Source organism: Podarcis erhardii (genome assembly GCF_964252035.2).
Source record: "Podarcis erhardii genome assembly, chromosome: 7".
NCBI classification, from domain to species: Eukaryota; Metazoa; Chordata; class Lepidosauria; order Squamata; family Lacertidae; genus Podarcis; species Podarcis erhardii.
Window position 1 is genome coordinate 74,003,904 of NC_138511.1, and position 22,721 is coordinate 74,026,624.

Sequence of the window (22,721 nt, forward strand, 5' to 3'; positions counted from 1 at the left end):
CACACCTTTCCTCCAAATAGCTCCAGGAGAAGCACACAGTTCTCTCCTTTCCTCATTTTATCCTCACAAGCCTGTGAGGTAGGTTAGGCAGAGAGAGCACGACTGGCCCAAGGGGTACCAGTGAGCTACATGGCTGGGGGTGGGGGTGTGTCAAACCCTGGTTTCCCACGCTCTAGCCCAGTGCACTAACCTGTTGCAGGGACAGTGGGGTGCATGATCTTGCTTCACCAATCCCAACACTGATTATTTACAGCTTCTGAACATCCCAAAGAGCCTTTCCCCTTCTGTTCTCCTTTGAGTTGAGAGATTCCTGTTGCTCAGATGAGTTCAGAGCAGGTAGAAGTTCCCCATCATCTGGACTTCCCTAGTAAATTTCTGTTTGCTGTGTACGTTGTTAAACCTTTCAGATCCTTGGTGCATCTAGTAGCCCAACACTGACTGCTCTGACTAGAAACAGCTCTCCAGGGTTTGGGGCAGAGTTATTTCTCATCGCTTGGTACCAGAGATCTTTTTATTCATGGAGATGCCATGGAATTAGTGATGGGTCCCAAGACTTACATGCAGAGCAAGTTCTGTGCTTCTGAGTGACATGAAACTCACCCATTTGAGACCCGCCATGGGGTAAGGTGGCCTCCGTAAGCAAATCCTTTGACCGTTGACACAAAGAGATTGTGAAGAGCTCTAGAAACTATCCAAAATTCTCTCTCCAAACTGAGAGAATGGTTAACATGGCAAATGCAATTCAAGTATAAACAGGAGCAAAGTGATGCATGTTGGGGGTGGAGACCCATAGTTTCACATATATGCTCATTGGGGTTTGAACTTGTGGCGAGTGACCAGAAATAAGACCTGGCGGTTGCAGTAAATAACTTGATGATGATGTTGGTCATGCCAGTGTGTGGCACATCTCTGAAAAAGACAAAATTCACATGGAAGGCAGCACATGGCAGCCTCAGGGGTAAAGTTGACAGCTAATTCAGCCTGGGAAACGTGGAAAGGGCACATGATGCTCTCCTGTCCTTTAAGAGATGGGGACTTGGTCAGCAGGTTAAGAGATGGCTAGAAGCCCCATGTGAGCCGCTCTGAATTTTCCAAGGAGTGCTTTTGCCTCTCTGGAATGTGCCCTTGAACACTGATAACGCTAGAGAGATGGTATACGAGTGGGTGCGCAAACTTTCACCCACTTCTGCTCCTGACCGCAAGAAGCTTGCTGCATGAAGGAGAACATCACATTCCGTTCGCTGACTTTCCCTTCTGGCCTTGCCCACTGCTTGGCATCTAGCTCCCAAAAGGTTGCCCTGCAGGGAATATGGCCCCTGGGTTTGAAAACAGTGTCCCTATGCTCCAGAGACCCCTCATGTGGGAGCTTTTGCTGCTGCTAAGTCGGCCACACCTTGTCTCTGTGGCCTGTTCATGCAGGGATGTTGGCCCCTTGCTCAGGGCAGCCTCGTGTGACAACCTGTGTAAGTGAGCGAGACGTACCTTCTAAAAAGAGGCCATTTGCACATTTAGCTGCTCTTTATTTTTGAGTAATGAGAGAGATCAAATGGACGAAGAATGGCTGGTTTCATTGGACTGACCACTGCCTCTTAACAGCTGCTTGATCTGCAGGTGCTGGATCCCTTTTCTCTCCATGCTTTGAAGATCTGCCCAGCCCTACATTGATGTTACCATCTTGGTGCAGTAAACATGGCATTATTGGGCTGAGGATGAGTCTGGTGGAGCTCCCTTCCTTCCTTCCTTCCTTCCTTCCTTCCTTCCTTCCTTCCTCTCCTCTGGTGTTTCGTCACTGGAAAACTTCCTGTCAGAGCCACTCTTGCCTGTGTTTGTTCCATACCCATTCTGTCCTGTTTCTGTGCTAATCTGCACATTTTAAAAAAAATGGGAAAAAACTGCACAAAAGTTCATATTTAAACACCTACTTTTGAATGCCTTTTGTCATGTGCATTTCTGTAGCATCTCCAAAGTCATGCTTTTATACTATTTCCTCCTAAGATGCACTTGGAAATGCAAAGCATAGCTACTCTTGTAAAAACATCAGGATCTGACCCATTGGCCTGTCAAGGCCAGCATCCCGTTCTCACAGCAGCCAGCCAGCCAGATGCCTATGAGAATCCTGTAAACAGGATCGTGAGCGTAATAGTGATCTTTTGCCCATTCTGATTTGTCAGGATTTGTGCAGATTGAAGTTCTCAAGCATCCCTAGTTAAAAACCTCGGCTTTTCACTGACGTCTGAAAAACTGGGAACCCTCTTGTTCCCTTGATGGTGAACTGGGATGTGAAGCCGGCACAGGAAGGATGAGGAAGCAGAAGTCCTCCATGCCCCAAATCAAGACGTAATTCTTTTAGGGAGGAAAAGTGCCCTCTGGCATTCAGTTACAACCACATCGCATCACCTCATCTCTGCCTTGTGACACTGACACACTCTGTGAACAAACACTCGCAGAGCAGGGACCCAGCTGCTCTCCACTCTTGTTATGATGCCCAGCAGTGTTAAGCAGAACGCATTATGGAGAGCTGCAGCCAGGGCCAGGAGACTGCTGCAACCAATGGCAACCAGCTAGCATGCTAGTGCAGCAAATGCAATTAAGGCAGCTGAGAGAAGGAAGAGGACCTCTCTCTCTCTCTCTCTCTCTTGCCTTGCATGACTGGCAGGGTGAGGCTGGATGGTTTGCTAAATCACAGCTTGTTCCTCTCACCCGGCAAGGATGTCCCTGTGTTCAGCACAGGAGCCACAGATTGCCCTTCTGGGTTTTTCATTGGCATCAAGGAAAAATCCTTGCATCCCGTGTGTGTGTGTTTGCATGTCCACACACCCCAATGCAGGCACATTATCAAGCAGGTGTTGAGCAGCGTCAACTCAAGCAGCACAGATCACCTGGTTGGGGGGCTGGTGGAGGTTGCAGAGTTGGAAGAGGCTGCAAAAGTCCAGCCCCCTGCAATGCAGGAATCACAGCTGAAGAATGCCTGATGGGTGGCCATCCAAAACCTTGAATGAAGGAAAGTTCACTACTGAATATGAAATACCTTCCTTCCTCTTCTGAAAGAAGCTGTCCTTTTGGAGTGTTTCTACATGCAGGAAGCAAGGTTTAGCTAGGAAGGACCAAAACCTATGAAATTTGCTGGTCATGTGCATGATTTTGGGTTGCAACCTGGAGCTCTACCCTGTACCTTTAAATTCCCTGAAATGGCAGTGGGCAGAGAAGCTGACCTTTCTCCCCTATCTCCTGTCATCCATCTCCACTCCATTCCAGAGATTCTTGCTTTTTACAGCAGGGGGTGGAGATGACACATTCAGGGATAGAAGGATTAGAAGTTGCTGCCCCATTGGCACAACTGAGCTTTCTACCTTGTGAGCTGGCAACACTGCTTTGGCCCTCTCTACTCAATTATCTATCCAGCAGCTGAAACAAATATAGCATCCTTTGCCAACCTGGTGCCCTCCAGAGATTGGCCCAAACATGGTTCATCTTTGCTTGTAAAGCTGGTGAGACCAACTTGTGCAGTCAATATTGCATTGGCGTTCCTTTCTAAATCTGCTTAAAAATTGACAATATCAGTGTCCTTTTGGACATGCCATCCACACCTGAATGATAGCAGATTCACACATGCAAATTTACCACCATATGGAGTGCAAGGGAATAAATGGTGCCATGAAGTTATGTAATGGGCTACAAATGCCATTCTTAAAAACATGAGGAGGTAGTCAACCATGTTTTGCTCACGAGCTGCCCCACGGAAAAGAACGGAACCAATATAGCCCTGCTTATTAATTTCAGTGGGTCTACTTCGCGTATAACTTACTTGAATGCCACCCCATGTATTTGTCAGTTTGCATTTCTTAGTACAGAAAGTACTGATCTGATGTGTAGAGATCTTTCCTATTCTGTTTAATACAAGAAGGTTCAAGAAGGTTCTCTTTGTGAAAGAAGGTTTCTGATGTTTGGGTTATTTCTTCCGGGAAGCTGAGTACAGCTGGTTTAAACGGGTTCTGTAATCTTTCTGTCAAGGTCGTGCTGACTATAATAGTAAGGGCAGGAGAAGCCTGGCTCTCACACACTTTTCTCTCTGTCTCTTTGTTCTAGAGTGGTGTTCTGTATGCTATAGTGTTAAGTTTGTCTTATTATAAGTATTGTAAGTTTTGCTGTAAGCGCTGCAACTGGATTTTTAATGGACTGTGCCAATCCTGAATGTATTGGATTTGTGACCACGATGCTCACTTGCCGTCAGTAGAAGTAAAACTCTGCTGGATGAAATACAATTGCCTCTGGTCTATTTTTTGGGAACTCTGCATTGTGTTTAAGATTTTTCCTCCTCTGGAGATGGTGCGACAGTATTCATGTGGGATGGGCCAAAAATGCCTCTCACTTGGGGCACCATTTGGCCCAGGATAGGCCAAACATCTGCAGATTTAAAGGAACAGGGAGGCGGAGAAGTTAGTGGCTGGAGAAACACCCTTCACAACACTATGGCAGGGGTAGGGAACCTCTGGCTTGGGGGCTGAAAACAACCCAACAAGCCCCTTTCTACCCTCGGGTCTCTCTCCAGGCCATGTTCCTTAGGCCACACCCGATCTGCCATGTTTTGCACCCTCCTTCAGCCCTTCGGCCTGAATGGAGTATATCTTGGAACTCTGGTAATGGCTCTTGCTTGTCAGGCTTGAGATGGTTTTTTTTTTGGGGGGGGGGGAACCAGGGTTCTAGGAACCTCTGACTCTTGTGTAGTTAGAAAGTAGCTTGGTGGCACATCTACCACCCATGTTTTGCCACTGACCATATCTACCACTGGGATGCAGACCCTCCAAGTGTCCCTAATTTCCAGGGACAGTCCCGGATTCCCGGATTTACATAACAACAACAAGAACAACACCAACAACAATTTATTATTTATACCCCGCCCATCCGGCTGGAACTCCACAGCCACTCTGGGCGACTCCAAACAGAATATTGAAAACACGATAAAACATCAAACATTAAAAACTTCCCTAAACAGGGCTGCCTTCAGATGTCTTCTAAAAGTCTGGTAGTTGTTTATTTCCTTGACATCTGATGGGAGGGTGTTCCACAGGGCAGGTGCCACCACTGAGAAGGCCCTCTGCCTGGTTCCCTGTAACCTTACTTCTCGCAGTGAGGGAACTGCCAGAAGGCCCTCGGCTCTGGACCTCAGTGTCTGGGCTGAATGATGGGGGTGGAGAAACTCCTTCAGCTGTCTCAGTTTCTGATTTGATCTCGGAATGTCACGTCTTCCATTAGGATGTCCCTATTTTCATCGGATAAATGTCGGAAGGTATGGAGTTGGAGGGTATGGAGTTGGAGGGTATGGAGTTATCTAACCCCTGAGGGTATGGAGTTATCTAACCCCTGAGGCAGCCCTGTATAGGGAAGCTTTTTTAATGTTTCATGTTTTCTTATATTTTTATATATGTTGGAAGCTGTCCAGAGTGGCTGGAACAACCCAGTCAAATGAGTGAGGTATAATAATAATAATAATAATAATAATAATAATAATGGAATAGGATGTCCCTATTTTCATTGGAGAAAATGTTGGAGGGTATGCGGCCCCTGAAAGCTTGCCCACGAGGAAATGTGGCCCTCAGGCTGAGGAAGGTTCGCCCCAGTGCCTGAACTAAGAGCTGGTTATGGTTATGAAACACAGGCTTGGGTGAGTGTGAGGTCATCAAGTAAGAAGAGCACTTGAGGAACAATTGGGCTTTTCATTAGATCCTTCAAGGAGCAGGCTGGGCACAATCCATTGGCTTGCTGGAACATGCATGAGATAACCATCTATATGACACACTTCCATGGTGATTCATTGCTTACAGCAGAATTTGGCTGGGCCATCTGCATACCAGCCCTCGGAGGACACATGCTGGGACTGCTGAAGGTCACATTAACCTGCTGACCTCCTTCCCAGGCTGCCTGTTGGCTATTCCTGCCACTCTAGAGCAGGGGTCAGCAACCTTTTTCAGCTGTGGGCCAGTCCACCATCCATCAGACCAGGCATGGCTAAACTCGGCCCTCCAGATGTCCCATCATCCCTAGCTAACAGGATCAGTGGTCAGGGATGATGGGAATTGTAGTCCCAAAACATCTGGAGGGCCGAGTTTGGCCATGCCTTCCTCAGACCATGTGGTGGGCCAGACTACATTTTGAAAAATAATATGAACCAATTCCTATGCCCCACAAATAACCCAGAGATGCATTTTATATAAAAGCACACATTCTACTCATGTACATTTACGCTGATTCCTGGACCATCCGCGGGCCGGATTGAGAAGGCGATTGAGCCGCGTCCGGCCCCTGGGCCTTAGGTTGCCTACCCCTGCTCTAGAGACACCACTGGCAGCCCTCTACTGATGATGGCTTGATATTGCATGATGCGCCCCCAGTAGGATGAGTGAAGTCTGCCAGCTGTTGTGGAAGAAGCCCTCCAGGGGTGAACCAGGATCTTTCCAGATGACAAATGCTGCACTTTTCTCTCTGCACAACATTTGTGCCCGTGGGAGTAGAGCAAGCAATATCCTGTCCCCTGTTTATAATGGAGGGGAGGGCAGGGAGGTAGTTTTGCTGGTGTTTGCTACTTTCTAAAAAGAGCTACACGAGCGCTCCTGCGCTTAAGTAACACACAGCAACTGCACTTGCCAAAAGCACACAGCAAGTGTTGGAAACTTATTTTCCACAGCTATGTGCTGCGTCTGCTGGTCACGTGAAAAAGTCCTGCCTTTGCATTTGCCCATGCGATACCTAACAGCAAGTGGTCGAATAAATCAATAGCATTTGATTAATGCAATGCTATAATAATAAATGAGTGTTATATTTTGTAACTTGCATAGGTTACAAAATATCCAATATCCTCCCATATCCAAGAATCTCCTGAGGTCTCTGCTGACTCTACAGAGAGGAGGAGCAATGTACTGCTCTCTACTTAATTAGTCAAGTGAGTGAATCTGTGTGTGTGTGAGAGAGAGTCAGTCAGTGTGTCGGAGAGAGAGTGCAAGAGATCGTGTTTATAGATAAGATTGCTGCTAAGAGCAGCTGCAGGCACTCAGAGTATAGCATTGATTTATGCTCAGAATATTTAGCTCTGTATATAGTTTGTATCATAGCTGTAGTTATAGAATAAAGGAGGATATTTTACAGAGCTGCTCTCTGAGTGGTTTATACTCTGCAAGACTCTGCAAAACGCTGCTGCGCAACGACTGTATTTTTGAGACAGTGAATCCGGTGCTCTCAGCTCCAAGCTGTGAGTCCACAGCACTGTGACCTGTTCCTGTGGGAAAGGAGGTCTCTGGCAGTGCTACCCAGCTCGCCTAGCCCAGTCGGGGCTGTAGTGCATGAGTCCAGTTGGTACACTGGCTCAAGGGCGATGCTGACAAATTCTGCATCCCATAAGCTTACAGAATGGGTCTGTCTCGGTTGCGGGGCTTGTGTTTTTTTTCTAGGCAGTCAAAGCCAGCTGGTGGAGGGAAGCTGACTTGCCTAAGATTTAGGATTATATCACACCTCGTAGCAGCTCAAACACATGGCTGCAGAGTGGGCAACTTGCGCAACTGGTCTGTGTAGCTGAGCTTTCAAGCTGCAGCTTTTGTGGTCTGCATTTTTTAAACAGTGGAGTAAGGTTCACAAATTTCGATTGGCTTTTGGTGCTGCTTCGCTTTTGTGCGTTTTTATTATTGTGTGCTTTTGGTTTTTATTCGTTTAATTTGTTTGCCCTCCTGAGAACTCTTGGGAGTTGAAAGGGTAGGATGTGAACTTCAACAACGAAATAGTCAGCTTTCTGTATTCCTGACTCAGACCATTGGTCCATTTAGCTCAGTATTGTCAACACTGACTGGCAGCTGCTCTCCAGGATTTCAGATCAGGAGTCCTTCCTCCCCAGCCCTACACAAAGCTGCTTTGGCTTGAGCCTTCTGCATGCAAAGCAGATGCTCTGCTACTGAGCTACAGGACTTCCTCAGATAACAAAAGGACAAGCCTCCTAGTTTCCATACCTTACTGTAACTCAACTTGTCTAAGCTGATGTAATGGAAATTGCTTATTGCTTTTCTGTTTACTCTGCTTCTGGTACTTCCTTTTCCCCTGTTTGCCCTTTGTGCAATGTTAGATGGCAGGCTCCTTGGGGCAGGGAGCTGCCCTCTTCTAATCTTGAAGGCACAATGCATCCAGCTGGCACAAGGTTAAGAAGACTGGCAACAAAAATAAATAATGATTATGTACCACGAATTAGCAAGTGATATCGCTTGTTATCTCCGGGTTGTGGAATGTTCTTGCTTATTTCTGTACTTCAAGCTGCTGTTAAATGACAAAGGAAAAGGCCAGGCTGCTATTTTTCTGGACAGTTGGGAACCTCATGTGCTCACCATTGTGTGTACATACATCGTAGAATCATAGAATTGTAGAGTTGGAAGGACCTCAAGGTTCATTTAACCTGAAGTGCAAGTAAATAATATCATCATCATCATCATCATCATCATCATCAAGAACAACAACAAGAACAGGAGCCTGCAAGCAGGACCTCAGCAGAACAACACTCTCCCCATCAACTGTACAGTGGTACCTCGGGTTAAGTACTTAATTCATTCTGGAGGTCTGTTCTTAACCTGAAACTGTTCTTAACCTGAAGCACCACTTTAGCTAATAGGGCCTCCTGCTGCCGCTGCACCGCCGCTGCACGATTTCTGTTCTCATCCTGAAGCAAAGTTCTTAACCCGAGGTACTATTTCTGAGTTAGTGGAGTCTGTAACCTGAAGTGTACCACTGTATTCCAAGGTACCTCTGTATTCATAAGGGTACTGCCTCTGGCAGTGAGGAAAACAACTATCAATGCTAGTATCTCTTGGTAGCAATATCTTCCACGACACTCATTTGAAAACCATCCCACACTCCCTGCCACAGCATCACACATTTGTGTGTGGGGTGTGTGTGTGTGTGTGTGTGCAGGGAAGGCTGCCATTCCCTGCAAGTTGTATACCAGCAGCAAAGAGGAGCACTACTTTTAGCAGACAATTTAAAATATAGTAAGGATAAAAATGATGATGCTCTTTAAACAACGCAAGCATGTGGCTAATGTAACACTCACGAGAAGTAGAGATCTTCACTGATTTCACACACACAGTCATTTCCCGCCCCTCAGCCAGTGAGATACCCGCCCACCCATCTGGTTTCAAAAGCAGCAGTGCCACAGCAGAAAACCTGTGAAATATCGCTGAAGTGGAAAAAGAAATGCTGAAACAGGAAGGGTTTGGTGTAAAAAGCAAATCTCTTTCGCTCACTGTGTTGTGTATGTGTAACATAGGAACCTGTCTTATACATCAAGTAAAACTGCTTGTTCGTCTGGTATTATCCACTCTGACTGGAGTCTCCAGCATGTGTCCTTCACCTGCAACCAGCTATTGCACCTGAGGTCTTCTGCATGCAGTGCTTGTGTGATGCCACCGAACTTGTGCAGCCCTTCCCCCAAAATAAAGCACTTCTCATCCGGTGTAACTTAGGGATAGACGAGGCTCAATTTCTCATTTTCCTAGTCTTAAATTCAGTTTGTCACAATTCCATAGTGATTTGTGAAAACTCTCCCCCTCCCAAATCCTCAGGAAAATTTGTCAGCGGATTTCTCCTAAGAAATACATTTTTTGTATGCAGTTTTGATTAATATACACAAGCAACTTCTGCTAACATAATGCATTTTTCGTATGTAGTTTCCCCTAATCTGTGCATTATGCCTGCAAACTTTCCCCTGATATATGATTTCTGTTCACATAATTTGGTAGGAAAACTGCATTGCAATATTTGGAGACGCACGGATTTTGAAGGATGCATTTCGGGTTGTGTAACAGTTTGAGAAGTGCAAATTACTTCTCACGTGGGTGGCGCTGTGGTCTAAACCACAGAGCCTAGGGCTTTCTGATCAGAAGGTCAGCAGTTCGAATCCCCGAGAAGGGGTGAGCTCCCGTTGCTGTCCCAGCTCCTGTTCGAAAGCACATCAAAGTGCAAGTAGATAAATAGGTACCGCTCTGGCAGGAAGGTAAACGGCGTTTCCGTGCGCTGCTCTGGTTCACCAGAAGCAGCTAAGTCATGCTGGCTACATGACCTGGAAGCTGTCTGTGGGCAAACACCGACTCCCTCGGCCTATAGAGTGCACAACCCCAGAGTCATCTGCAACTGGATCTAACGGATCTCGTGAGTGTTACATTTACCTTTTTTAAAAAAACCTTTACCTGGCCTTTGCATACCCGCATGCTACTTGGTTTTTGTAGCAGGAGATGCCAGGGCTGGAACCTGAGATGCTGTCTCTCCCCAAAGGGTGTCGTGCTATGTCAGATATCCTAGGGGGAAGCCCCCACTGTGGAGGAGAAAAGGGGTTCAGCACCTCCAGTGTTTATTGCACAACAGGGGATTTTACCAATGCTGCTGAAATCTCTTCTGCTGTAAAAGGGTCAAATGTGCAGGAGTCCTGTTCACTGTTGCATTGGGTCAGAGTTGTGGCTCTGCTTTAGTTCCATGGAAGTGCAGAAGAGAGCATTGGGTACCGCTTTTGGAGAATCTAAGGCAGAGGTGGGCAACCTGGGACCTTTAATTATAGTCCATATGTTATGTTCTGAAGTTCTCACCCTGGGCCAGCAGGGGGATACTGTAGATATTTATGCAAATAAGGGATCGAAAGTGACGTTCAGTGATTGGATAGTTTTAGAAAATTGTTACAGTTGCGTTGTATTGGAGCTCTATATAAGCAGGCTGACTGAACCCTTCAGTCCAGTTCTGTTCTGGCCTGTGAATAAACAAGAGCTGTTTGAAGAATCGCTGTGTCGTCTGATATGTTCACCCACAACTTAACACCATCAGCATCTGGAGGGCCAACGGTTCCCCACCTTTTCCTTCAGATTTTGAGTTTTAAAAGGAAAGGCTCCAGATCTCAAAGGTTGCAAATACATGCTGGAATGTGTATGGGTAGCATACACTTTTCCCTACCAGCCAGTCTGACCTGGTACAAGGCAGCTTCCTCTGTTCCCAGAATTCCCCTGGTGTGTATCTCTGCTCTGTCCTGCTGCCTAGCATTCTAAGGCTAAAATAACAAAAGCATAATTCCGTCCTGCTTTTTAAATTAAATATAAATATTTGAATTCTGCAGTAGGCAATACATTTACAACTCCCCCTCGTCTTACGCAACGCACTCAAACAGGCGTGACCGTTGTGTGCTAGTGTGAAATCCCAGTCTAATAATAAAAAATGCAAAAACAAACAAAACAGGGGGAAAGACCCCCCCCAAACCCCCTAAACCACTCCCAAGCAATTCTGGAAAGATCGAAACAAAAATGTCAGAACCATCAATAGCAGAGAAATACACTTAAGGCAAAAAGTAATAACAAGGAATAACTTATTAAAAAGAAAAGAAAAAGAATCCCACAAATGAAATCAACAGATCCCATTGGCTTTTGGCTTCCTATATCCTCCCACGCCCCATCCTTGGCTTTTTTAATAATTGGATTTTAATCCTCAGCATCATCCTGTCATTTTAAATGTGCCTAAAGAGAGTCCCGGCAAGTCTTAAAATGGCATAAACGTTGAGCACTATCGCCACCTTCCTGTCCGTCCAGTGCAGTGCAGGTGCCATCCTGTTCGAAGCGCAGTGCCTGGTTTATTTGCTTGTCTTTAATTAAAGGGGATGGGCTGGAGTCTAGGAGACACCCCAGCTAAAGAGGGGGGCAAAGGGAATGATTTAAACCACAGCATCAAGCCAGAAAAAATTAAAAGGCAAGCACTAGGGAGGGGCCCATGCTTGGAGATTTCCCAGAATCATGCGGCTGGTGGAGAATCTTGCCTTGACGGCAGGGGATTTGCCCTCGAGGCAGCTCTGTTTCAGGGTGAGGAGAGAGAACAAGCATCACATAGTCCCGTCACTGTCCCGGCACCATACTGTGCACCATTTTCAGCACCCACTAGCTTCTTACGCCATTGCTTTTGTCTGACAGACAACCGTGCCCGCCATTTTGAATCCGGATTCTTACAAGCGAAGACAGATTCCCCGGAAAGTCTGTCCTCTGTTTCAGCCGAGGCAGTGCGCTTTCCGCCGTTTTCAAACCCACTCTTCACGTCCTGGCGTGAAGGCAGGCAGGTTGTTGGTTTCCTTGCTGCCCGAGGGAGATGGGCTTGGTCTCTGTCAGAAGATGGCGAGAGGGCTGTCGGCCATCTTGGCTGCCAAGCCAGCTACCTGCCGCCGTCCCACCCCACCCCACCGATATACACACAAGGAGAATTGGGCACCCTCAGGAGGAAAACGAGGGTCGCAAGTCTATCACCCTGGCAGTTCTGAGTCCGTTAGCCACAAGTGAGCGGAGTCTGTTCCCTTTTCTCTTTCTCCGGAGGTGACCGGCATTTGGCAGGGGACGGGCACGAGTCATACGTGGGTCTGCATGCGCTGGTGAGCGGGGCGCCCATAGTCAGACTGTTGGGACAAGGACGTGTAGGAGAAGCGAGAGCAACCCGAGACTTTGCTGGCCTGGTCCGACTGCCCGTAGCCGCTCTCCGCTTTCTCGTAGCTGCTCGGTTTGACGTAGCTGGTGAAGGCCCGGCTATAGGGGGCGGTGAGGTAGGCCGTCCCGCTGTAGATGTTCTCCTGGGGGAAAAGACGCTCATGGGGGTCGTAGGCTGAGCGGGAGCCGGGCGTGCCCAGGGTATAGCGGTGAGCGTATTCGTACAGCTTGGGCTGAACAGGCCCCGTGGAAGGGTACAGAGAGGTCGCCCCGAACAATGGGCGGGGGGCCGGCGTGTACTCCGAGAAGCTGCTAACCAAACTTGGTTCCTCGTGGGCGCGCACCTTGTAGTAGCCATTGGTGGGATCCTATGGAAGAAAAAATATATATCTGTATTGGAATGCCAGGGAAGCAAATGTCAGGATGTGCCCCAAAGAATCTGAATATATGAAAAGAATTGTGTACAGCTGAAAACGCTGGCAGCATTAAGATAAATTCAACAGTGTAAATAAGTTTTGATGGATGCAATAATGGAATACTGAGTGGTATTGCTTTTGTAAAATGTGCAGGGATTTATGATATGCAAAATGAACCATGGAAACAGAAGAATGGAAGTCATTGCTATTGTAAGGATGTAAAATGAGTATTTTCAATGGTAAAACAGAAAATGTAATAAAAATTATATGCAAAGAATCTGAGAGAATTGACAGTGTGGCATAGTGGTTGGAACTCAGGAGACCCAGGTGGAAACTACCTCTGGCCACTTCCAAGCAGAGTTAGACCCCTTTTAACAGCCATGGTTTCCCCCAAAGAATCCTGGGAACTGCGGTTTGTTAAGGGTGTCAAGAGCTGTTTGGAGATTCTTCAGAGAGCTAAAAATCCCCAGAGTGGCTTAAAAATTCCCAGAGCCCTGGAAGCCATGCTGGACGTTCAGCTTCCGAAAATTGTTTGAAAACTGGAAAACTCACTTCTGGATCTCGATCGTTCAGGAGCCGATTTGTTCGGGAGCCAAGGCGTTTGAGATCCAAGGTACAATTGTATACCACCAATTTAGAATTACTGCCAATTGTCAAATGACTGTTTTTTTAACTGGGTTTTGCCACCAAATTTTAACTATGCTTTTTTAAACCATTGGTGCAGTTCTGTCATTTATCCTTTGTTGTACATTGCCCAGGGGTTCTTTTGGGGGAAGGGCCATTTACAATTATGACAAATAATCATAATAATCATTGATGTGATTTTGTTGCTTAACCATAGCATCCAAGAGAGCTACTGGTCTGTCCCTTTCTACAGCTGGGGAGCTAAATTTCAACTACTGGGACCTGCCTTTAACTGAGCTGCCTTATGTATTTACAAAAAAGAAGAGGGCCTTTTCTGCAGTGGCACCCACACTCTGGAATGCCCTCTCCAAATAGGCACATTTGGTGCCCATATTACAATCTTGTCAAGTCCTATGCATTTTAGGTGACATTTTAGGTGGAATTTTGCCCTACTTCGTTTTTCACTTCTTTTAAAAACGGTTTTCACCTGCCTCTGCTTGGCTGAATATAACAATATTTTATTTGTTTATTTAAGAATCTATTGTTTATTTGTTGGTTTTTATGTTGTATTTATGTTTTGAAATCCTTGGTGGTGTTGAAGAAGTATTTTAAATGATTAAACATTTTTTGTAAAGGAGGAGGAGATGGCTATTACTCCCATGCCCTTATTGGAGGAGACAGATAGCTAGAAAATGGGACAAGCTTTTGGTATGGATTAGGAAGGCATTTTTAAATGTTCGTGTGACTCTTTGGTCTTCGAGAGGTTCAGAAAGGTATTCTTAGGGCAGTGGTGGTGAACCTGTGGCCCTCCAGATGTTTGGACTCCAGATGTTATCAGCCCCTTCCAGCCTGGCCAACAGTCAGGGATGATGATGGGAGATGGAGCCAAGAACATCTGTAAGCCACTGGCTGGCCAACCCTGACGCAGGGCTCTTATACGGTAGGCAGAGCGGTCAGCCTCCCAAAGTCCCAGCTGAGCTCACCTTCAGCTCTTGGCTCCCTTCGTCATCCTCCAGGATCTCACTGTGCTCAGTGTGGGATGTAGCTGGAGACTCACTGCTTGTGGCCTGGAGGGAGATGAAGGGGGAAAGATGAGCAGCCTATAGAAAATGCCCTCCTTGTCCTGGCTTGAGTTCCTTAGGTCCCCTAGGACCAGGCGAGGCAAGACAGTGGAGATCCATGACAGCATCTCCTCTTGTCTTCTCTTTATTATCATTTAGGCTGTGAGGGCCATTCCCTCACAGGCCTAATTTCAGGGGCATAATCTGTAGGCTCAGGTTGGCAGAAGTACATTGTTTGAGCTCAAGGGAAGACCCCCCACCTCTGGCAAACAGCCCAAACCCTCCTGTCCTATCAGTGACCAGTCTAAGGGAGGTGGGGCTGGGGGAAGACAAATTATTACTGAGTTTTGAATGGTATGGAAAGGGTGGAGAGAGATCTTCTCTCTCATCCTACTAGAACTTGGGCATGGGTGCCTGATGAAATTGATCAAGGACACAATGGATGGTTTAAACCAGTGTTTCTCAGTTGTTTTTGGACTACAGTTCCCCTCATCCCTGACCATCCTGCTAGCTAGGGATCATGGGAGCTGTAGTCCAGCAACAGCTGGAGACCCAAGGTTGGCAATCACTGGTTTAGACTGCTGAAATTAATAGACATGGCACATTTATTTATTTAAGTCATTGTTTGCATTTCTAAGTGCCGTGTGCTTAAAAACAATCCATAGAAAATGGGACAACAAAACATTAAAGTTTGCCATAAAGCCAATCCCTACTCCAACATGCCTGCTGAAACAAGGAAGTCTTTTGTCATGTGTGTGAAGTGCAAGAAAGGTGCCCGTGGGAGTTATAAGTATTATGAGCATTATTATATAATGGACTTGGGCCCTCAACACTGAATTCAGGGCTTCTAGTAGTTAAGTTATGGGGGACCCCAACAGAGACTCCCCGAAGGATCTCAGTGGTCAGGCCAGGATATAAAGGATCAGTCCTTAAAATAGCCTTGACCCAAGTTGTTAAGGGCCTTGCAAATTAATACAGGAACCCTGAACTTGTCCCAGTAACACATGGGCAGCCAGTATAAGCTTGAAGCATCTGCTGGTGGTAGGTAGCCTGCCCCAATCAATGGTCTAGTTGCCGCATTTTGCACCAGCTGGAGGTTCCAGACCAGACCCAAGGGTAGCTCCACAAAGAGCGCATTGCAGTGCTCAAGTCTTGGTTAATTATCAGTATGCAAGGATGGCTGCTAGCTTAGACGGCCTTTTAGAAGAGTTAGGCAAAAATTCATGGCGGGTAGAACAAATTGGTACCATGACAGGAGCAATGTAGCCTCCATGTTCAGAGGCCATGTCACAGCCTATGTATACCTGGGTGCCAGTTCTTGGTGGTCGGCGAAACCCTCTAACAACCCAATAAAGACTGAGCATTAAAAAAGAGGGCCCAGACTTTGCTAACTAATGGAGTGGGGAGAAAAATGGAAAACCAGGTTGGTAGGGGGAATGGGATATATTGGGAAAGTGCATGGCTGGCAGGCCAGACACCCTGAAGAGCACAGAATCGTAGACTTGTAGAACTGGAGGGGACCACAAGGGTCATCTAGTCCAACCCCCTACAATGTAGGAATCTTTTGCCCACCTTGGTGCTCAAACCCATGACCCAGAGATTAAGAGTCTCATGCTCTGATGACTAAGCTATCCCAGCACTCCACCCTGCAACATTTTATTGTATGCCCCACTTGCACTTTTGAATACTGGAGGCTTGTGGGTTTTCCGGAAACATCTGCTTGCCCACTAGTGGGAAAGGGATGCTGGACTCTGGAAGGGCTCTACTTGTATTCTTAGCAGGCTGTGTGCTTTGTGCTTTGAAGTAGTAGTAGTAGTAATAATAATTTATTATTTATACCCCACCCATCTGGCTGGGTTTCCCCAGCCACTCTGGACAGCTCCCAACCGAATATTAAAAACACACTACAGCATTAAACATTTAGCACTTTCCTAAACAGGGCTGCCTTCAGATGTCTTTTAAAAGTCAGATAGTTGTTTATTTCCTTGACATCTGATGGGAGAGCGTTCCACAGGGTGGGCACCACTACTGAGAAGGCCCTCTGCCTGGTTCCCTGTAACCTCACTTCTCGCAGCGAGGCAACCACCAGAAGGCCCTTGGCGCTGGACCTCTGTGTCCGGGCTGAATGATGGGGGTGGAGACGCTCCTTCAGGTATACTGGGCCAAGGCCGTTTAGGGCTTTAAAGGTTGGCACCAACACTTTGAATTGTGCTCAGAAACATACTGGGAACCAATGTAGATATTTCAGGACCGGCATTATATGGTCTCAGCGGCCACTCCCAGTCACCAGTCTAGCTGCCGCATTCTGGATTAATTGTAGTTTCCAGGTCACCTTCAAAGGTAGCCCCAAGTAGAGTGCATTGCAGTAGTCCAAGCGGGAGATAACCAGAGCATGCACCACTCTGGCGATACAGTCTGCAGGCAGGTAGGGTCTCAGCCTGCGTATGGAGGCTGAGATGGAGCTGGTAGACAGATGGAGCTGGTTGACAGCTGCCCTGGACACAGAGTTGACCTGCACCTCCATGGATAGCTGTGGGTCAGGGGCACAGTTACCTCATTCAGGACTAGGGAGTCCCCCACATCTGCCCCCCCCAAACAGTACTTCTGTCTTGTCAGGATTCAACCTCAATGATAACTTCCATCATCTCTGGTCCCAACTGGCTGTCTTGGGTGGGGCTGAAGAGTTGCACAGTCCCATTTGGAGGGACCCATTGCAATAAATTAGCTTTGGCCCATGAATTTAAATGGGTCTACTCTGATTAGAACTTAGTTGGCAACAACCCTTGAGTCCCAGAACATCTGGAGGGTGATGGGCTCCACACCCCTGCTCCATAGGCTTTAAAGAGAGGACCCCCAGAGAGTGCTTTCATGTATATTAAGTACCTTTCGAGTCTTTGGGCAGCGCATCAGGACACCATCTCTACTCACCATGGGCTCCTTGGCATCGTCTTCAGTCTCGCTCGGCCGGCTGGGGCTGCTCTCGCTCGTCGTGATCTGCACCAGGATGTCTGCCTTGGAGAGCTGTGTTCCCCGCTTGGCTGCAGAAAAGGCAGAGTGACAGATACAGGCATGAATTCGGCCTTCCTTGCCTGCAGCTCCACACAAAGATGTGAGGCAAGGAAGGTCACAATGACCTTCCTTGCCTCACAGAACTTGGGCTTTTGGATGGACGCACACATGAAGGTATCACAGGAGGAGATACCTTAGGCCCTATTGTGCTTCCTTAAATGTCTGCTCCTTTATACAGGGCAGCATGGCTGAGTGGTGCAACACTACAGGAGATTCCAGGTTCAATCCCAAGCACCTCAAGGTAGGGCTGGGAGAGAATCCTGCCCCCAAACCTGTCCTGAACCTGTTTCTGAACTGCAGTTAGTCTGTTTCTTTTTTCTTTTTTTTTTAAAGTGGATTTGTCACGCTAGGGCATCAGAGCCCTTTAATCTACTGTTTAGTGGCACAAATTTAACATTTTCCAGCATGTGGTCCTAGATGCCCATGCAGATAGGATTTGAGTAAGAACAGCAGTGTGTGTGGGGGCGACCTTTCTGTTTTAATTCTGTGGTAAGGTGAAGGTATAGAGTAACTATAATATGCAACATAAATGGAAATTATGGGAGAACTATGGAGGGAGAGAGGGGAAGTCGTAGGTGGAGTGCTTGGTTGTTAAACTTGAAATGTTACTGAATTGCTTGTTATTTGTCTATATCTATCTATCTATCTATCTATCTATCTATCTATCTATCTATCTATCTATCTATCTACCTATCTATTTATCTATCTATCATCTATCTATCTATCTATCTATCATCTATCTATCTATATCTATCTATCTAATCTATCTATCTAATCTATCTATCTATCATCTATCTATTTTCTATCATCTATCTATCTATCTATCATCTATCTATCTATCTATCTATCTATCTATCTATCTATCTATCTATCATCTGGTACGGTCTTGCTCACTCCGCTTGGCACTGCCAGATCTCCAAACACAGGTCTTGGAGCCCCTTTTGAACTGGGAGACACTGGAGAAAGAAGTTTCTCCAGGTGAGGCATGTGCTCTGAGCAGGTGTGCTGAGCAATGGTCCCTTCTCTCCAGTAATGACAGAACGCCTCCTGCTGGGACTTGAACTCCCAGCCTCCCTTCTCTTCCCTGCTGTGCTATTCCGGCTCGTGTCACCTCCTTCAAACACAATGCAGGCTCCCCAGGCTTTCTTTAGTCCTCCAGGTACACTTCAAGTCTGGAACAACCTACAAAGCAAGGGTAGGGGGGGGAGAGGGGGCTGCGGGGATCCTCACCTTTCCCACAGCGCTTGCGCCGGTAGCAGAGAGAGAAGAAGACCACCAGGAGGAGGAGAGCAGCAACGCCGGAGGCAGCCAAAGCACCCAAAATTAGGACAGACAGGACTTCTGATGGGAATAAGATGGGTTATTTACACACACACACACACACACACACACACTTTTTATTTGTCGTATTAGGTAGCCTTGCTCTCTCTTGAAGAAATTCAGAGCAATTTACAAGGGTTTATTATCCCATGTTGTCACTGCAACTACTCTGTGGCTGCTGAGAGACAGCGATTTGCCCACAGGAGGTTTGTGGCTATGATTTCTAATCATAGCCACAATTTGACACTAGGTGGCCTAGTAGGGGGAGGGCCTGGGTCAGCACTTCGCATCCTCAGGCAGCTTCTAAGGGCTCACCCATACTGCCTGCTCTGGGATTCCCCACAATATTATTTTTCTAGCCTGCTATACTCTGGGCAGTGCCATGGTAGGGGCATTGTGGGAAATAATGATCATCATCATATCGTCACTTTTTCCAGAAAGGTGAGCTCAAAGTAACTTGGAGAAGCAAATGTTAAAAATAAGTGGAAGGACAAGAGGAAAAACAACCTAAGATGCTCACCAATTGTATGTATAAAAAAGCAAATGCAACAGAATCTCACCCCATCAAAAGATAAGCAGAAATTAAGGTCCAAAGAACCTGGAGGAATATAAATGTGGCCCTCCAGATGCCATTGGACTACAACTCCCATCGTCCCTGCCATGCTGGCTGTGGCTGATGGGATTTTGAGTCTGCCAGCATCTGGAGGGCTGCAGGTCTTCCCTCCATGCCCCAGGCTTCCTGGCCAAAGATGGGAGCCTCACCTTGGCGGCGCAAGCTGACTGCCGCAGAGCGGGCACCAAAGCGGTTCCAGGCCGTGCAGTTGTAGGGCAGGGCAAAGTCGGCGTCGTGGGTTGGATCGATCAGCAAGGCTGAGAGCACCCCTTGGTCCGTCACCACTGTGTCCACGGTGAAGCGATCCAGCGAGCCAGCATCCAGCACCCGTTCGCCCCATGCCCAGGCCTGCGACAAGGGGAAAGGGAGAGGATCAACAGCACATAGCTGTCAACTTACAGATTTGAAAATAAGGGACCAGCAGCCTCGAAAATAAGGGATCAGCAGCCAAAATAAGGGATCAACAAATACTTTGATAAAATACATATTTTGTTGCGTGCAAAGGGCTTTAGATACGTATTAGGTCCATAAATTACCATATAGCATATATTCAACACAAAAAAAGCAACAATTTGTTGTTGACAAAGGACAGCTGGACATAGAAAGGGCCCCATTACCTCCAGTAGCTTATTTAAGGGACATCATCAATAAGGGACAACAGAGGGACATGGTGCTGGGATAAGGGACTGTCCCACCAAATAAGGGATGCTTGACAGCTATGGAACAGCAGTGGGGCATTGGGACGGAGGCGGGCAGGGGCACAACACCTGGACCTAAGGGAGAATGGGGTCACCTGCAAGAGAGCTACCTGTAAACACTTTGCATGCCAAATAAGCAAGAGAGATATCCACCAAATAAGCCGAGCAGAGGGAGTGGGAGGTTACATCAGCTTGCAAGGCGACGGGTCAAACGGCTACCCTTTTATTTTGCAAAATTCCTCATTATGCTCAGCCAAAATGTCACAAACTAGTGAGCAAGCTTTTGAGTCTGCCAGAAGACTTTACCAGGCTGGATGCTAAGCAAAACAGGAGGGTGGGTATGCTAGAAGAGCTGGCTTGTGGCTATACTGTTTGCATTTGTCATATATTCATTATTTGCTGTACACCTTAGAAAGGTCATGGCAATGGTGGTTGTCATGGAGAGCTGCTGCACTTTGGAATGTATCCTTATGCCATTGGTAGGCAGATGGGAAACTCAAGTGTGCTAAGAGGGTTTTGACCCAGAGCCAGTGCATGTGTGACAGTTGTCACATGCACACGCTTTAGAAACACAACTCCATGTGGCATTTCCTCCACCTTGTGGCTGGCTGATCACGTGCATCGTGCAAAAAAACAACAACATAAAAAACCACTATGGAAAAAATGGGATCGTTTGCACCATCCAAAAACAAAACGAAACAAAACATAAACTAACAACTCATGGTGCACCAAAATCACCATGCAAGAATCTTTCAGATTCTTGTGCGCAACATAGAAAAATTCTTGTGTGAAATGTAGAAAAATAGACCACACACAAAAATCTGCTTATTTTGTCCAGGCTGCTGCAGATCTGTTTGATCTCTGCCTCTCGAGTGGAAGGGGGCTGGGAAATCACCAGAACTGCACAGTCAGTCACGACCCACAAATAGCTCTCCAGATGTTAATAGGCACCTTGCGTAGTGATTTAAAGCTGCAAGCGGAATGCTAGGCCCTCTGAGGATTTCTCGGCGTGGTGGGAACAAAGTCAATAAACCTTTGCTCTGCTTGGTGTATCCAAGTTGTATCATTCACTGACTTTCAAGAATGCAGGGTTCCCCACTCCCCCTTTCTTTTCTAAAAACCCACCAGCCTCTCAAAAACCTTTGATCTGGGATTGGGTGGGGGGTGGCAATCTGCCATCTGGAGGCAGGTGGAAACACATATGGGATCCTGATTCAGGCTGGGACTGGAGGAGGGGGTTTAACCCTTCCCCCTCCGTGCTGTTCTCTCAGGTGAACACCGCACCCCTCCCCTTAAGCCATTTGCCCGAGAGCAACCACGGCATCTATGTTTTGACTCATTAGCTAGTAGGTTGTTTTTTTTAGCAGGTGGTGGGAGATTTCTGACAGAAAAAAACAACAACAGCACAGAGGGGCAAAGGTTAACCCCAATTGTGGGGAACCTTTGGTCCTCCAGACGTTCCTGAACTATAACTCCCATCAGCCCCAGTAGGCATGGTCAATTGCCAGGGATGATGGGAGTTGCAGTTCAGCAACAACTGGAAGCCCCAAAGTTCCCCACAAAGCCCTGCAACTCTAATCTGAACCGGACAAAAAGCAAAAATAAAAAATCCCATGGATCTCCTCTAGTTGGTCAAGGAGAAATTAAAAGGCCAGAACGCAGTGTGCTTTGGAATAGGAACATTGGGATTCTGGGCCAAGAAATGCTGAATTCAGTGACCCATATAAATCCTGCAGATTAAGCAACTTTTGCACACTGAGCTGCTTATTTTGCACAATTCATTCTGCCACTGCTGAAGGGGGCAAAGGGCAATGCTGTGTCTGGCGGAGCCCCACACCCTCCGATGGAGAGCCTGCTCAGAATGTGTCTCAGCTCAGAGCAACCCTGAAGCTGCAGCATAGCCACATTTGGGATATCGCAAGCAGTTTTGGTTGGGGAACAGCCATAACTCTGTTGTAGAGCACAAGTTGAAGAGCTCATTGAACCAATCCTTATTTTTAACAGCAGCTTTATCTGCTGCAGCTCATCCCTGATTTGATGTGTTTTCATTTTTATAATGTGCTCCTGTCAAATTTGTTATAAGCAGTCCTGACCATCACTTCCCTCCCCCTTTTTCCAGCTGAAAGGTAGGATGAAGATACTTGTATAATAAAGAAATAGTGAAATTCAACTTGAAACGATAGTGAAAGCTGCCAGAGCTTGCCCCAAGATGGGCAGAAAAAAATGCACACATGTTTTAAGAACAGCTATCCAATAGCCGCTGTGCCTATGTAATATTATGTACTTCCAGAGGGCTAGAAACCTGCGTACTCTTGATTTAAAAGTTGAGATTTCCAGAATGCTGAATTCCTGAGCTTGCAAAGTGCTACTATAATAATTTATAATAATAATTCATTCTTTATAATGCGCCCATCTGGCCGGGTTTCCCCAGCGACTCTGGGGAACAGAATTAA

The 22,721-nt window shown here is 46.8% G+C and overlaps 1 protein-coding gene across 3 annotated transcripts in view; it reads right to left on the reverse strand.

The window, feature by feature from the left end:
• Positions 1–11,089: 11,089 nt before the first annotated feature.
• KIRREL2 (kirre like nephrin family adhesion molecule 2) overlaps positions 11,090–22,721 on the reverse strand; it is a 62,059-nt gene continuing 50,427 nt past the window's right edge. Inside the window, exons 11-15 of one of the 3 annotated variants that reach the window (XM_081868906.1) lie at positions 19,720–19,918; positions 18,868–18,975; positions 17,497–17,606; positions 14,491–14,574; positions 11,090–12,835 (exon numbers count right to left, since the gene is read on the reverse strand). In XM_081868906.1, coding sequence (XP_081725032.1) covers positions 12,392–12,835; positions 14,491–14,574; positions 17,497–17,606; positions 18,868–18,975; positions 19,720–19,918 — 945 coding nt within the window. In that variant the 3' untranslated portion in view covers positions 11,090–12,391. Of the gene's footprint in view, positions 12,836–14,490; positions 14,575–17,496; positions 17,607–18,867; positions 18,979–19,719; positions 19,919–22,721 lie in introns of all 3 variants that reach the window. The other 2 variants (XM_081868905.1, XM_081868907.1) reach the window with 2 other exon arrangements.